This window comes from Lissotriton helveticus, chromosome 8 (genome assembly GCF_964261635.1).
Source record: "Lissotriton helveticus chromosome 8, aLisHel1.1, whole genome shotgun sequence".
NCBI lineage: Eukaryota > Metazoa > Chordata > Amphibia > Caudata > Salamandridae > Lissotriton > Lissotriton helveticus.
The window spans coordinates 1404825756-1404840864 of record NC_136069.1 but is presented as its reverse complement, the minus strand read 5'-3'; the positions used below and the strand labels follow the sequence as shown (position 1 = coordinate 1404840864).

General features: G+C 45.8%; 1 protein-coding gene across 2 annotated transcripts in view; it reads right to left on the bottom strand.

Annotated features, from left to right (window-relative positions):
* The window catches only part of CXADR (CXADR cell adhesion molecule), a 274960-nt gene that overhangs the window by 90814 nt on the left and 169037 nt on the right, over positions 1-15109 (bottom strand). For both annotated transcript variants that reach the window (XM_078658356.1, XM_078658357.1), the window contains exon 6: positions 2568-2706. In XM_078658356.1, the coding sequence (XP_078514482.1) occupies positions 2568-2706 (139 nt within the window). The remainder of the gene's footprint in view (positions 1-2567; positions 2707-15109) is intronic.

The window sequence follows — 15109 nt, the reverse complement described above, 5'->3', positions numbered from 1 at the left end:
AAGCGGCTGGGTAACTTACATCGTACTAAAGGATTCCATAACTGGGACCTGATTGGGATCTCCCACGTCCGAGATTTATGGGGCTACAAAGGCGTGGTATCGTTCACACACCTTCAGCAGACCTATGAGCTTGCTCCTGGAGAATTCTACCGATACTTGCAGGTTCGGAATTCCCTTCAAGCCAACATTCCACCCGGGACCCTTCCCCCGGCGTCCTCCCCCCTGGAAGACAGATTGCTAGACGGCCACCTTCCCGACCACGCCATCTCCCTTACATATAAAAAGATTGTTAATAACTCCCCTGAACTGCTGAATACTCTTAAGAGCAAGTGGGAAGCTGACGAGTTAGAAATTGATGAAGAGGAATGGACAGGAGCATTGGCATCACCTAAGGAGGTGGCCATATCATCTAGACTCCGTCTCATTCAACTAAAAATACTACACCGTGTATACATCTCAGGTACTAGGCTACGACTCATGGGCTGTGGCTCTACTGGAGAGGTTGCGGAGAAGCGGGGACGTTCTTCCACATACTGTGGGAATGTCCGCATATACAGATATACTGGCAACGCGTACACCATTGCATGCGCGAGGTATGTGGGGTAGAATTGAGAGCGGAGGCGAAACGTTGCCTGCTAAATATATGGGGACCCACTGATCGGTCTGCATGGGGTAAAACATGGGCTACACTTGGATTTATCATCGCAAAGCGTAATGTGGCCAGACTCTGGGGGGCTGGTATGCGCCAAAGATTAAACGTGGAAAATGGACATGGACTGGTGTATGCTCCACGAAAAAACTGTTTACATTACGAGGGGCTGTCCGCAAAAATGGGTCGGGGTTTGGTCCAGTTGGAACGAGTACAGGGGCCATCTCTGTGAACCCCCACTCACATCCAGAGTTGACGAACTGATAGTAAGTTCCCATGTATGATGTAATGTACTTCGATTTAAGGCTCACATCGATGCTTTATGCTTGACGCTTTGATTTTGTCCGGTACGATATGTAAATTGCTGACAATGTGATGTACACCTCATTATTTTCTCTATGCAGTTAATAAAAAGATTTTTAAAAAAAATAATAATGTTAATATTACACTTCTGTTCTTCGATTTTAGTCACAATAAAATCCACTGAACATAATCTTCACAAAAGTTATTTACAAAAGTTTAAGCTATTGCCATTATAAATTACAAAAGCTTTTATTTAACCCCTTGGGCGCGGCCGCGATTCTGCGCCTGTGCGGCACTTCTGAAGAGTGGGAGGGTTCATGACGGCCCCCAGCCGTCATCAGCACACGCCCACCGTGTTGCATGACGGACGGGGGCCGTCATCAGCATGGAAGGGGTTAAGTATTAATTATTTTTTTTAAATAACCATTGTTATTTGTGATATCAATACATCTAAGTCACGTAAATACAACACATTAAATTACAAATACCATAGGCGTCACATTTGTGAAAGTTAAAACTATTGGCATTGTAAAAGATAAAGCTATTAATTTTGCTATTTACAAAACCAATACAAATAAAAATGGTGTCATTTACAATAACAGTAGCTCAAACTTTCCTAATGCGAGACCTATTGCATTGCAAATGCTTGTTTCATCAATTGGGCTTGACCCATCTCATCTCATGTCTGTGGGCAATATGCCCTTATACCATCGAGGATCATGGCTAACACTTCAGTGCCCCCCCCCCCACTACCCTATTTCATGTATCCTGTCTTGACATGGTGTGGAGGGTAGGTGAGAGTGGTATTTTGATTCATGGTGCTAGAAGGCATGTGTTGTTACAGTATAATGTCCACAGTTGTGTTCAGGTTTTTGATGTAGGTTATTTGAGGGACCCATTAATGAACAAGGAGATGTGGACTTTAAAATAGGTTTTAGTATGTAGTGTAAAGTGCTGTTATAGGTCATGCTAATATGGTTTGTTAAGTAGAGTTATGGTGTGCAGGCAGCAGGAGGCAATGTAGAGAGGAGTGATGTGATACTGGGATGATAGAGTAAATGTGGTGCCAATGCTATCAAAGTTAATGCTGTGTGGAGTTAGGTCTTGCATACGCTTGTGGAATTGATAAAGATATGTGGTGTGGAGTGATACTGTGCCAGGACACTGGTGTTTTTGAATGATGCCAGTAGTGTAAGAAGTGAGCAAAGAGGATAATATTAAGGGGAGCAAACAAAGGGAGAAAAGTGCAGAGGCTAGAAAAGAACCGTAGGAGGTTGAATGAGTACATACTCTTAAGAGAAAAATAATTAAAAGATGAATCTGTTGCCAATTACCCCAGACTAGAGTATGCAAGTCCTTTTGACTTCTAAACATATCACGAAATCAAATCCTATTGCTCCATAAAAAAATGTAAACGGCTTCTTGAAGAGAAATTGCCCATCAGATTCCTACAGAAGGAGATTTAGTTGGCTCAGCTAGCTTGATTTTATTTTATCCACTCCCAAATATCATAGCAATACTTTTTCTACAGCTTTCAGAATGGTTTTATTGGCAAGATAAACATGTAATCAATTACACCCTACTTTGTCCCACTAGCTCCAATGTTAAATATTACCTGATTTCATGATGCACTTCCTGTTCATATTTCTTCTCTTTCTGTTTTCTACAGCAACAAAATACGATAAGTGCCACCAACAACACGGCAAGGAGGGTTCCAATAACTGCTCCAGCAATTGTACCAGCAACATTTGATGCTAATGTAAACAGAAAAGGGTACACTGTTAATTCTCATCATGTTGAGCTAAAACATGCAAAATATCAGTTGAAAATTAAGTTGCGAATGAAATTAATTTCCAAAATCAACAGAGCATAAACTGTCGCAAATTCAATCATTTGAAAATGCTACTTACCTAAAATCATAATTTCCATCTTTCATTCTCTACTCTCCACCTGTTACCCAAAATATTTTAAAGCCAATGTAGCAAAACTATTCTCCCAACTCCTCTTTTCGCAATAACACTTGAGCGCTTAGTATTATACAGGTCTATCTTCTATCAAGCCATCAACAACCTACACAGCCCCCTTCAGTGTCGTTAACCTTTATTTCAACTTTGCTTTAGCAAGTGTATAGCCTCTGCAGTCAAATATAAATTAATGTATGCATCAGGCCGCGGAGAAACCCAGGCACAACAGATCAAGATAAAATCTGATTGGCCTGCAACGCATGAAAAAAAATGTGGCGGCAGACTTTTTGGGATTTAGGGACTCCGTCCCCTGTCGTACAAAAATAAATAAAAAAAGATATAGGGGTGGGGCTCAGGGTAGGGATAATTGCACTAAATTTGGCAATAAGTTAGTACTTTATTCAGAAATTGTTTTTTTCGTGATTTGGTCTCGTACTCGTTACGCAGTTTGAGAACTTTGCATTTAAAGAGGGGCTCGACAGAGTATGAAAGGGTGAGCTGCCAGAAAATGCTTATTATATACGGACCATTGGGGTGCAGATAGTTTTTCACTGGCTCACTTAAAGGGGGGTTGGAAAATCCGGATTCTTTCCCCAGTTGATGCAGCCTCAACATGTATTATAATGAACAAACAACGTGCTAAAATGTTGCATTTATGACAAAACTGTGGCACTCCTGAACTCCATGTTAATGGAATCAAAGTTGTAAAATGAACAAAATGAAGGGTTTCTATTTGTCACTGAAATAAGGTTAGTGATCTAAAAAACTAAAATTAGGTGATAATTTCTAAGATTTCTCAATTATCTTCTTCATCCATGTCAGTAAAACATTCTGACATGCGGAGTCAAATGTACTTCCAACATCACTAGCAGTTGATCAGGTAAATCCCTAATGATTAATTGCAACTTCACGACAGTTCTTAGAGAGAGAAGAAAGGCAAAACATGGACTGGCACTTAATGAGATATTTTTCAGAAGCACAAAGATGAGAGCAATATGCACCTGAGAGTGTTTGCTCCACTGAATGAATAAATGTATACCTTATACTATAGAATTTATTTATTTATTTAAAAGGTTTTATATAGCGCTGCAGGACCCAGGAGTATCAGAGCCCTTTACATGGTGAATATACATGATAAGATACAATAAACAATTGAACAGAGCAGAAAAATTCAACAAGATAAAAAATATATTGTGTTAAATAAGTGAAGGGGGCAAAGGAAAAGGGGGATAGTAGAAGGGATAGGGGGAGTTGAGGTTGGAGAGAGGGGGTGAAGTGAGGGAGAGTGATTCGAAAGGGGGAGAGGGGTTGGGTAAAGAGTGAGTCAGAGCAGAGAGATAATGAACAGGGTCAGAGTCAGTAACATTAGGGACCCCAATATTTATTGAGAAGGAGTACTTTGAGTCTTTTTTTGAAGAGAGGGTAAGAGGGGTTGCAGCAAAGATCCTTGGGTAGTGAATTCCAAATCGTAGGAGCATTACCAGAGAACGCACGTGATTGGGTCTTTTTACATTTAAGTCTAGGAGGTATAAGGACAAGAGAGTTAGTGTTCCTCAGGGACCTGGAGCACCCTGCCTTTTGTAGTTTGCTAGAAAAGTAAGAGGGGGTGTTTTGGTGGAGAGCTTTGTGCGTGATGCAAGCAATCTTGTAAGTGGAGCGACCTTCAATTGGGAGCCAGTTTAGGTTTTTGAGGATAGGAGAGATATGGTCAAATTTTTTACAGTCAGAAATAAGTCTGACAGCTAGGTTGAGAACAGATAAAATCGGAGCTAGGTGGACTTTAGGGGTGCCGGCAAGAGTGGCGTTACCATAGTCAATCCTGGAAAGGACAAGAGATTGGACAACGATTTTGAAATCATCAGCTGGAATGAAGGGTTTAATTTTTTTGAGGTGGTGAAGGGTGAAAAGAGCACTTTTGGCTGCATTTTTAATGTGGGGGATGAGATTTAGATTCTGATCGATGTTGATGCCTAGGGATTTGACAGAATTAGGTGGAGAGGGAGCAATTAAGCGCTTTGATATCTTTGATCCAGAGTTGAATGGGAAGGGAACTGTTTTTGGGAGTGAAAAGGATGAGTTTGTTTTTTTTAGGATTATGTTTGAGATGGAACCAAGTTTGGATTTTAATCAGCGTGTCATTGATGTGAAGGATGTCATTGTGGGATTTGATTCTGTAGTATAGTTGAGTATCGTCTGCATAGAGGTGGTAACTGATTTTGGCTTCTTTGAGAATGAGGGTGAGAGGTTCCATAAATAGATTAAATAGGGTAGGTGAGAGGATAGATCCTTGAGGGACTCCGAGTGAGACAGGTTGAGGTTTGGAGAGGCAATGACTGAGCCTAATTTGTTGTGATCTATTTTGGAGAAATGAGGAGAACCATTTAAGTACAGTGCCTTTAATGCCAAAGCGATCTTGGAGGGTGTTGAGAAGGGTGGGATGGTGGACAGTATCGAAAGCAGCTGAGAGATCAAGGAGGATTAGTAGTGAGGATTCGCCTTTGTCTAACGAGCGATGTAGGTCATCTGTAACATTGAGTATAGCAGTTTCAGTACTGCATCCCTTTCTGAAACCAGATTGGAAAATGTCGAGGAGATTGAAGGAGAAGATATGGTTGTCTAATTGAGATAAGACACATTTTTCAAGGGCTTTAGAGAGGAAGGGAAGGTTCGAGATAGGGTGTAGATTGTTCAGATCATTTGGATCAGCTGTGGGGTTTTTAAGAATGGGGGAGATTTGACCTAGCTGAAGGGAGTCAGGAACGCAGCCAGTGGACAGTGAGGAGTTAAAGATATCAGTCCATAATGGGGCAATTATGTATTTGAGTTCTTGAACTAAATGGGCGGGGAGAGGATCTTTGGAGTGAGAGGATGGTTTGAGTTTAGAGATGTTGATGATAGTGGTTTCAGAGATTAGACTAAATTCGTTCCCTGAGGCCTTATTTTTGAAAAAGAGATCAGTCCGAGATGAGTCAAGTCGGGGGAGCCGTGGGAGGGGAAAAGATGGATCGAGATGTGGGGGAGAAGATGGCAAAAGTGATTTAGGAATGTTCAGGAGGGTGTGTTGGTTGAGGGGAGGTTGGAGAGAGAGAGGAGGGGGAAGAGAAAGATAGTTCAATGTTGTTGACTTTATTCGCAAAGAAGCTGGCAATTTCTTCGCATCTTTCCACAGAGGCTGCTAATTTAGGAGGGCCAGAGGAAGTTTGTTTTTTCACGATGTTAAATAGTTCTCTGGGGCGGTTTCTGGCCTGGTCAAGTTGTGACCGGAGAAAGGAGGTCTTTTCGTTGAAGATATGTTTTTTGCAATGTGATCTGGTGGTTCTCAGGAGAGCCAAGTTGTCAGAGGAGGGATGACTCCTCCAAGCACGTTCTGCTTGTCTGAGGGCCCGTCTTTCATTATTGAGTTCGGCATTGAACCAGGACTTGGGAGGGATGTTTTTCTGTTTTTTTAGTTTAATTGGGGCAATTAGGTCAGTAAGGTCATTGGTGCTATGAGAGGGAGGGGGGAGAAGTAAGCGAGTTTTAATTGTGGACTCCAATTCGCCAGGAGGAATAAGGTGCAGGTTGCGAGTGGGTTTCATGGGTAGAGTGTTCGTAGGGGCGGGGCGATTAATGGGGCTATTCAAGGTGAAGAGGATGAGGTGGTGATCAGACCAGTCTACAGGGAGTATATTAGAGAGAGAGGCCAAGTCCTTGTTCGTCAAAATAGTATCGAGGGTGGCACCTTTGGTGTGAGTAGGGGCATGGCAGAGTTGGGTCAGGTCAGTGATGTCTAATGTTTCTTTAAATAGGATGACTGAAGGGTCATCGTTATTGTTCCAATGGATATTGTAGTCACCAAGGAAGAGATTCTTGGCGTGGGAGAGCAGTGAAGGAGAGACAATTTCCAGGGGGGTGGTAAATGGTATGCAGCCGCGTGGTGGGAGAGCCAGGAAAGGAGAGGTCGGCGCAAAGGTATTCGAAGGGCGAGGGGTCTTGGAGTTGGACAAGTGAGATGTCGAGTTCATCTTTAAAAATAAGGGCAAGGCCTCCTCCTATTTGACCAATTCTATCTTTCTTAATGATAGAGTAGCCCGGTGGGATGAGCAAGTCGAGGATAGGGGTAGAGTGGGTGGTGAGCCAAGTTTCAGTTAGGAATGCAAAGTCTATGTTTTCACTAAGGATGGTTTCCGCAATCTCAGTTGCGTGGCAGGAGGCGGACCTGCAGTTTATCAACATGCAGCAGAGGGGAGAAGGGACAGGTGATGGGGTGGGGGGGCAGGGGGGATAGATCCAAGTAGTTGGGGAGGTCTCGGTGGAGTCTGTTCGTTCCTAAGAGAACTGGGATAGAGGAATGACAGATAGGGGGGGAAGTGGGTAGGGCTACAGAGGGAGAGACAGGGGAGTTTTTGGAAAAGTTACTTCCTGACGTTATCGGGCAAGTATCGAGGTGATGAGGGGAGGTCGTGCAGGTACTGCAGGGCGGAACGCTTAAGGAGGGTTCAGTGTGTTTGGATCGGGTAGCGTAATTACAGGGAAGGGGAGGGATGTCATGGTTGGTAACAACAATAGGTGGTTTGTTTGAGGATGGGTTGAGATGGGTGTCAATGTGCGACGGTAAGGTGCGTTGTTAGGCGGTTGCTGTGTGGTCCAGCTCTGAGGGATGGGCCTTTAAAATGTATGAAATGTCGCTTCTGAGTGAGGAGAGTTCTAAGACGAGGGATGAAAGGAGAAGTTCTACTTTAAGGAGTGATTGGGTAGGAATAGAGGAGTAAAGTGCATCTGTAGCTTTAAGGAAATTGGTAGGGTTAGAGTTATCGAGAGGGGGGATAGCCAGGGGCGGAAGGGGGGGAAAGCCTGGAGGTGGGGGGGGAGTTATAATGAGGGGAAGGAAGATTTTTGGGGGTAGGGGGTGTAACGGAGGTTGTCATAGGAGTGGCATTCAATTTCAGAGGCCCAATAGGTGAAAGGGGAGGAAAGTCAGGAAGGGTTGGTATACCTAGAGTATTGTGGATTGTTAGTGGGAACAAGGGAGAGTGAAAGGGGGGTATTGGTGGGGGGAAAGGTGGAGCTGCTGGGGAGGTGTGCGAGACGGTTAAGCGAGGTGGGGGAGGATGAAGAGCAACAGAGGGTGAGGTGGTGTGGGAGTCAGAGGGAGGGAGGAGGAAAGGAGAGAGAGAATTATTGGATAGGGGGGATATAAGGGGGTAAGTAGGTGGGGCTGGAGGAGTCGCAGAGGCGTTGAATAGGGTGGAGGATGAGGGGGGATTAAACAAGAGGTGATCAAAAGGAGGGGAGTGTGCGGCCGAGTGTCGGGAGTGGAGAGGGAGCCTGAGTTGGCGTGCGGGTTACAGGGGAAATATGCAGTTTGGGGGAATCGTGAGGAGGGGGGTGGGAGGGTCACGTGGGGGGGGAGAAGAGAGGGGGACAAGTACATTGGAGGATTGGGGGACACTAGGAGATATTAGGGGACAAGGAGAAAAGGGTGTCATAAAGTTACAATGATTAGCGGACAAGGGTGTCATAACAAGTTATAATGAATGAGGTGCAAGGTGTGCATATGATGTAGGCAGTAGAGCAAACGGCTTGCGGGGGTGCAGAAGAACACTACCCGAATGCCTAGAGAAAAAAAGTAAAATGGCCATTTGCCAAAAGAGCTTTAAAAAAGTAGCTAAGAAAAAAACCAGCAACAAAAAAGAAAGAAAAAAAAAAGCTCAAAGTAACAGCGTTGAGAATTGCCCCCCAAAAAATTTAAAAACCTACACAGTTCGGCTGAAAACAAGCCATTGTTGTTAAACCCACCTTGCATGGGTCTGAGCAGCAGAGGTTTGCCACCTGTGACAGGTTGGGCGCAAGACATGTCTTTTCTGGCCAGATATTGCATCTAATCCCACTGCACATGACCAAAGGCAGCGCACGGTGCATCGAGTACCCACACTTTGGTCGTCCGTGATATTAATGAGGTCACTTGTGATGTAATAAGTAATGTCACTTAACTTGTCAAGAGTGATGTAAAACGTGAGGTCATAAGCAGTGCATTAAAGGGTGCAAGTTATGGTTAACTTACAATAACTGGGAAATTATAGTGATTTTATGTTTTGTTTGGTAATCATATCTGCGCTATATATTTTTCCTGTTAATGAGTTTGAGGTTTATTTAAACCTATACCATTGGTTTATATGCTAAGCTAACCATAACTTCACTTTAACCTTTGTTTTGTTTTACAGAGACTTTGTAGGCTTTGTGATAATATTCCACACATAGTATTTTGGGACCTAACTGTCAGTAAGCAGACTTTGGCTGAAAGCCCTGTACACAACCTTTTATGGGTAGCCAACCCCTTCAGAACATGCCTTTTAGCCAGGTAAAACGAGGGATGGCTGAAGAGTACGACGTATGGCAAGTCCATGTACCCTACCAGCATTGGGATTACTGAGCCAGACAGGGTATCAAAACCACTGCAGACAGCCAAGCCCCAATGCAAAGGGAAGTTGGAATGCAGGGCCTGGAATCAGTGAGAGCTAGCGCCTGGGCACTGGTCAGGCTCTGCGCTTCTAATTTGAGGCCAACTTACCCCTGCTCTGAAATCCTCACTGCAAACATAAGCCACATCCAGGCAGCCCCTGCACCCAAACTACACAGGTTTACCTCAGATACTCATATTCAGCAGCCTACCAACCCCTTCTGCGCACAGCCTTTGACCACTGGGCAGGCCCTGCACCCAACCCACTTGCGAACCTTCCCTGCACCCCACCCACTTGCGACCCCCCCCCTCCCTAGTTTTTGACCAGCCGGTTGTTGGCCATAGGGCATGGCCTGCAGCTTGGCCCAGTGCCAAACTTGCTACAGGTACCAACATGGCCGCACAATATTTGTTCTTTTTCAAATAAAAATTTAGATGAACATCGTTTTTCATATATTCCTTTTTTTAAATTTGGTCAAAATAACGATTTTAATAAAAATTGTGATTTCCTCAAAAATTTGTTATTTTGTCATGAAAAAATAGCTGTAGATTAATTTCAATTTATTAAGTTTTTAATTTTTGTATATGGGGATTTTTGATTAGTTTAGCTTTTTCCCATGCGTCTAGCTCCAGCACCTCCGTCCCTCCCCTGGTGGTCCGGCTCCTCATAGGATGACCTCACCCTCACCCCAAAATCTGTGGAATATTTTTCTTCCACCGTGCAAAACTTAAAATCACTAGAGATAGCCGAAAAAAGATTCTTAGCTCTTTCCCAGCTAATCATGTGATAAAAACAAAACAAAAAAAATATTTATGATGGTTCGTATTTGAGACTTGACTGGATTTAAAACCAACAAGCTATACATTAGAGTTAACCCTTTCAAGCCCACCCAGAAACAATTTACACTCTAATACTAATAAAAAAATGCTTTGAGTAAAGTTCTACTTCCATGGCTCGTTGGGCATACATCTGTTTAGTGACTTTTGCTGTAGTAGAAAGCAAACTTTCCTATGAATGCCTGATTAAGGAAAGCAATACCACAGCACAGCTCTGCACAAAAATGTGCATGGTGAACGTTAGCTAACGGAGAATATTGCAAATTTGATGCACATCCGTCCAGAGGGTCAAAGTTAGACCAAGGAAAAAAAAAATATTTTCAATGAAAGTGCGGCGTAACCATAACTACATAGTGGAGAGCGAAGGTTGTTTTTATAAAAGGATGGGTCCACTCGTACACGTGTGCACACACACACACACACACACACACATCCATCTAGACGGATACTGTTTAGGTGGCACCAAGGACACAGGTTATGAAAGCTATGAGAAGGATTCAGTATTCTTGTTCTAATATCAGCTCACCTTTCAGTGTACAAAGAAATTGTGGTTCTGTTGGAAGAGGACCAGTGAAGCAAATGTGAGACCTAATGAAAGTAAGATACTGTGTCAATGCTCTTCTATAACATACATTAATCCAAGTTTAAGGCTCAAAAGCTGATGTCCCAAGGTATGTGTGACGAAACCCATATGCCAAATACTATGCATGCCATTACCCCGGATATGCCATTACCACGGATATGGGCGAATAAACTAACCAAGGATCAGACGAACTGGGCAATACTTCATGCTGCACTTAAGTCAAAAGACCTAAGGAAATTATGGGGCTTTGTTAATAAGCTCCCGCAAATCATAATATGTAAATGTCTTACTATCTCACCAAAGCAATTGACCAAATTAACAAGTTACTTACCTTTGGTAACATTGTATCTGTAAGAGACATATGTAGTTATTAATTGCTTACCTTAGAATTACCCCCAGGCGTCGCACCTGATCCGGAGAAATTTTTCTCATAGCAGTATCTCTGGGTGTCTGTCGTCTGCGTCGTGATGATGCTGCGGTGCCTACTTAGACGCCGTCCCTGCGCTCTGATCTCAGTTCTGACACTACTTTCTACGCCAGAAGCACAGATCCATGCAAGACACTGACCACTGGTGCACATAACTAGGGCCCTGGAAGGGAGTACCTATCCCTAGAAGTCAGTTCACAGAACGTGGAGGATGGGTGGGGCGGTAAGGAATCTATAACTACATATGTCTTACAGATACATTGTTACCAAAGGTAAGTAACTTGCTCATCTGAAAGAGACTGTAGTTATAGATTCCTTACCTTTGAATAGATACCCCAGCAATAGCAACCCTGGAGGTGGGCCTGCAAACTAAGTTCACACCAGGAAGTCCTGGAGAACAGAACGGCCGAAAAAGCGGTCTTTCCGGACTGGGCTGTCCAGGCAGGAATGCTTTGTAAATGTGTGCAGTGATGCCGACGTGGCTGCCTGGCAGATATCAACTTGCGGTACGCCACATCCCAAAGAAGTAGTGGCTGCTGTCGTCCTGGTAGAGTGGGAGCACAGTCCTACTAGAGGTTCCTTTTTCACCAAAGAATAGCAGATCTTGATGCATAGGACAACTCATTGAGAGATGGTACGTTTGTGCACTGCCCGACCTTTCTTGGCACCCACATAACCCACAAAGAGTTGATCGTCCACCCGGAAGTCTTTAGTACGGTCAAGGATAGCGCACGTTTTGGGTTCAGACGGAGTCTCTCCTCCTCTTTGAAAAAAGTGCGGAGGTGGGAGGAAGGTGGACAATTTGATGGTCTAACCTATGTGGAAAGACGTAACCACTTTGGGCAGAAAAGAGGGTCTAGTACAAAGGACCACTTTGTCCGGATGGACAGCAAAAAAGAGGTTTGGAAGATAGAGCCTGAAGGTCACTCACCCTACAAGCAGAGGTGATGGCAAGCAGGAAAGCAGTCTTAAGTAAGAAGGCGAAGAGGACAATTATGTAGTGGCTCAAAGGGAGCACACAAGATGAGTGAGAACAAGATTCAAGTCCCACTGGGGCATTATGAAAGGAGAAGGAGGAAAGAAATGAGTAATGCTCTTCAGAAACCTGTTAACAATAGGGGACTTGAAAAGAGAAGGCTGATCAGGAAGGCGAAGAAAGGCCGAAAGATCGCTTTTAACGAGTGCCCAGAGCAGAGCCCTGCTGAACCAAAGAATGAATGAGGAGAACCTCTGAAAGAGGGGCAGAAAGGGGATCCTCCGCCTTTGCTGTGAACAATGCCACAACTTTGTTCCAAAATGGCTTTTCCGGCGCTAGGCTTATCCGTTTCTGTGGCCAGGGCGGATCTCTTTTTGATGTTATTATGGTCTCTTTCTCAGCGCCGGGACACTCCTGGGAGTAGCCGCGCGCTCTATAAATTCCAGATAACATAACATCTACAGGCGTACACCGTTTTAGTAGAGGGACGCCTGGCTAACAAGATGACATTACAGACTTCGGGAGGAAGGTCGAAAGCTGTCAACTGTCACCGCTCTATCTCCACGCAAGGAGGTGGAGGATGGAAAGGTTCAAGTGGAGGACCGCCCCCTGCTGCTGTGACAGAAGATCTTCCCGAAGAGGCAGTCTGATCAGAAGATCAACAGCCATGCTCAAGAGCTCGGGGTACCAGACTCTTTGTGCCCAGTCCAGAGCCACAAGAATAACTCGGGTCCGGTCATGCTTGATCACAGCGGCGGTGTTGTCAGTGAACACCTGCACTACTCTTCCTTTGACAGAAGGAAGAAAGGAAGGAAGGAATGCTTCAGTGCAAGACGGATCAACCGAAGCGCCAGAAGGTTGATGTGGAGCCCGGCCTCTGATCGCCGCCTCTCCCATGTGGCCACCCCATCCCTGGAGTGACTCACCCATCACCACTGTGAACTCTGATTGGGGAACGGAGAGGGATCTGCTGTTGACCCAATCCTGGTTCATGAGGCACCACTGCAACTGACTTGCAGTCCCTTCGAGATGCAGACGACATCAGAAAGATTACCCTGATCCACCAACAGAATGCAGGAGGCCATGAGGCCCAGCAGCCTCCGGGTCATTCTCACTGAAATCCGGGATAGAGGCTGAAACATCGGTATCATAGCCCGAATATCCCAGAGTAGCTGCTCGGAAGGATAGGCCGAAACCGCGCTGCATCCAGAACTGCTCCGATGAAATGGAGCGTCTGAGAGGGAATCAGATGTGACTTTGGTACATTGATAGAGAACACCAGCGAAATAAGGAGGTCTGCCGTAGTCTGGAGGTGGGAGACAAGAGCCCTGGGCGAGGCCGCCTTCAACAGCCAGTCGTCGAGATGGGGGAAGGCTGGAACCCCTGACCTGCGCAGATGAGCTGCGACCACCGTCATCCCTTTCGTGAACAACCAAGGGGGGCTGGTACGGCCAAAGGGGAGCACGGTAAACTGAAAACGCTCATGGCCTCCAGTGAACCGTAGGTAACGTCTGTGGGCTGGCATGATGGGATGTGAAAATAAGCGTCCTTCAAGTCCAACGCTAGCAACCAGTCTCCAGGTTTGAGGGCAGACAAGACCTGAGCCAAGGTTAACAATCTGAACTTCTTCCAGAGGAAGTGGTTGACGGCCCTGAGGTCTAGGATAAGACGCAGGCTTTTGTCATTCTCGGGTACCACAAAGTAGTGAGTAGCCACCACGACCTACTTCTGGCACAGGGACCCGTTTGATAGCTCCCTTGGCCAAGAAAGCCATAACTTCCTGACGGAGAAGGGCAAAGTGCTCATACGACATACAATGGAATACTGGTGGCATGAAGGGAGGGGTAGTCTCGAAGGGGAGGGAGTAGTCCCATCGGACTATCTACAAAACCCACCTGTCCGATGTTTTGCCAGTGGGGAGGTGATGGCGAATCCTGCCACCCACTGGCCTCTAGTGGGCCATAATGGTCGGACCAGGAAGGTTTTGAGGCTGCTGCAGAGGGGTATAGCTGGACCAAGGACCTGGCCGTAGCACTAGAGTCCTTGAAGCGCTTGAGCGCGGAGTCCGCCTTGTCACCAAACAGGCGACGGCCATCATAGCGCATGTAAAAAAGGATGGATTGGACATCCCCAGAAAAGCCAGACTTCCTCAATTAGGCCTAGTGCCTCAGGACTATCGACTTGGAAACCGTTCTACCCAGAGAGTCAGTGATATCCAGACCACACCGGATGGTGAACAGCGCAGCGGAGCACGGCACGGGCCTCCTCCGGACACTGTGGCAGCACTTACGCCACCGTATGCCACACCTTGTGTGTAGAACGGCCTAAGAGACATGCAGTGTTCACTGACCACAGCCCTAAGATGGTGGAAGAAAACATCTTCCCAAGAAGTGGAGCAGTAGGGAATGCGTCTTTCGAGGATGAGGCTTGGAACACCAAGCTCCCGGGGAGAAGGGTGTTGGCAGAGGAAAAGTGAGCCGCCCGGGGCCGGGCAGAGGCGTCAGCCAATCGTCCTGTCCACAGGGGCCCCTGTGCTGGGCTTGGTCCCAGTGTCCAGAAGGATGTTAGTGAATGCCACATTAAAAAGCAGCAGGGGCTCCGAAGAGGCCGCTGCATCACCACAGTCAGGAGGTGAGTCCTGACTACCACTGTAGGAAGCTCAAGGCCCAAGGACTCGCTGCCTTATGCAACACCACAGCGTAGGAGGCTTCATCTTCTGTAGACGGTAGGGGGAGACAGCAAACCAAGTTCTGGGGAGGTTTCTAGGCCACTGGCATCACCCAACTCCTCTCGTCAGTAAAACTCTTCAAGTTGGTCAGCTAGAGGGTCAATAGACCCCTCCCAGTCCTGCTCACCCCCATCTGGCTGCCACTCAGGGCAGTAGAGAACGGCAGGGATGAAGGTGGAAGGGTTTTATATAGCGCTCTACTA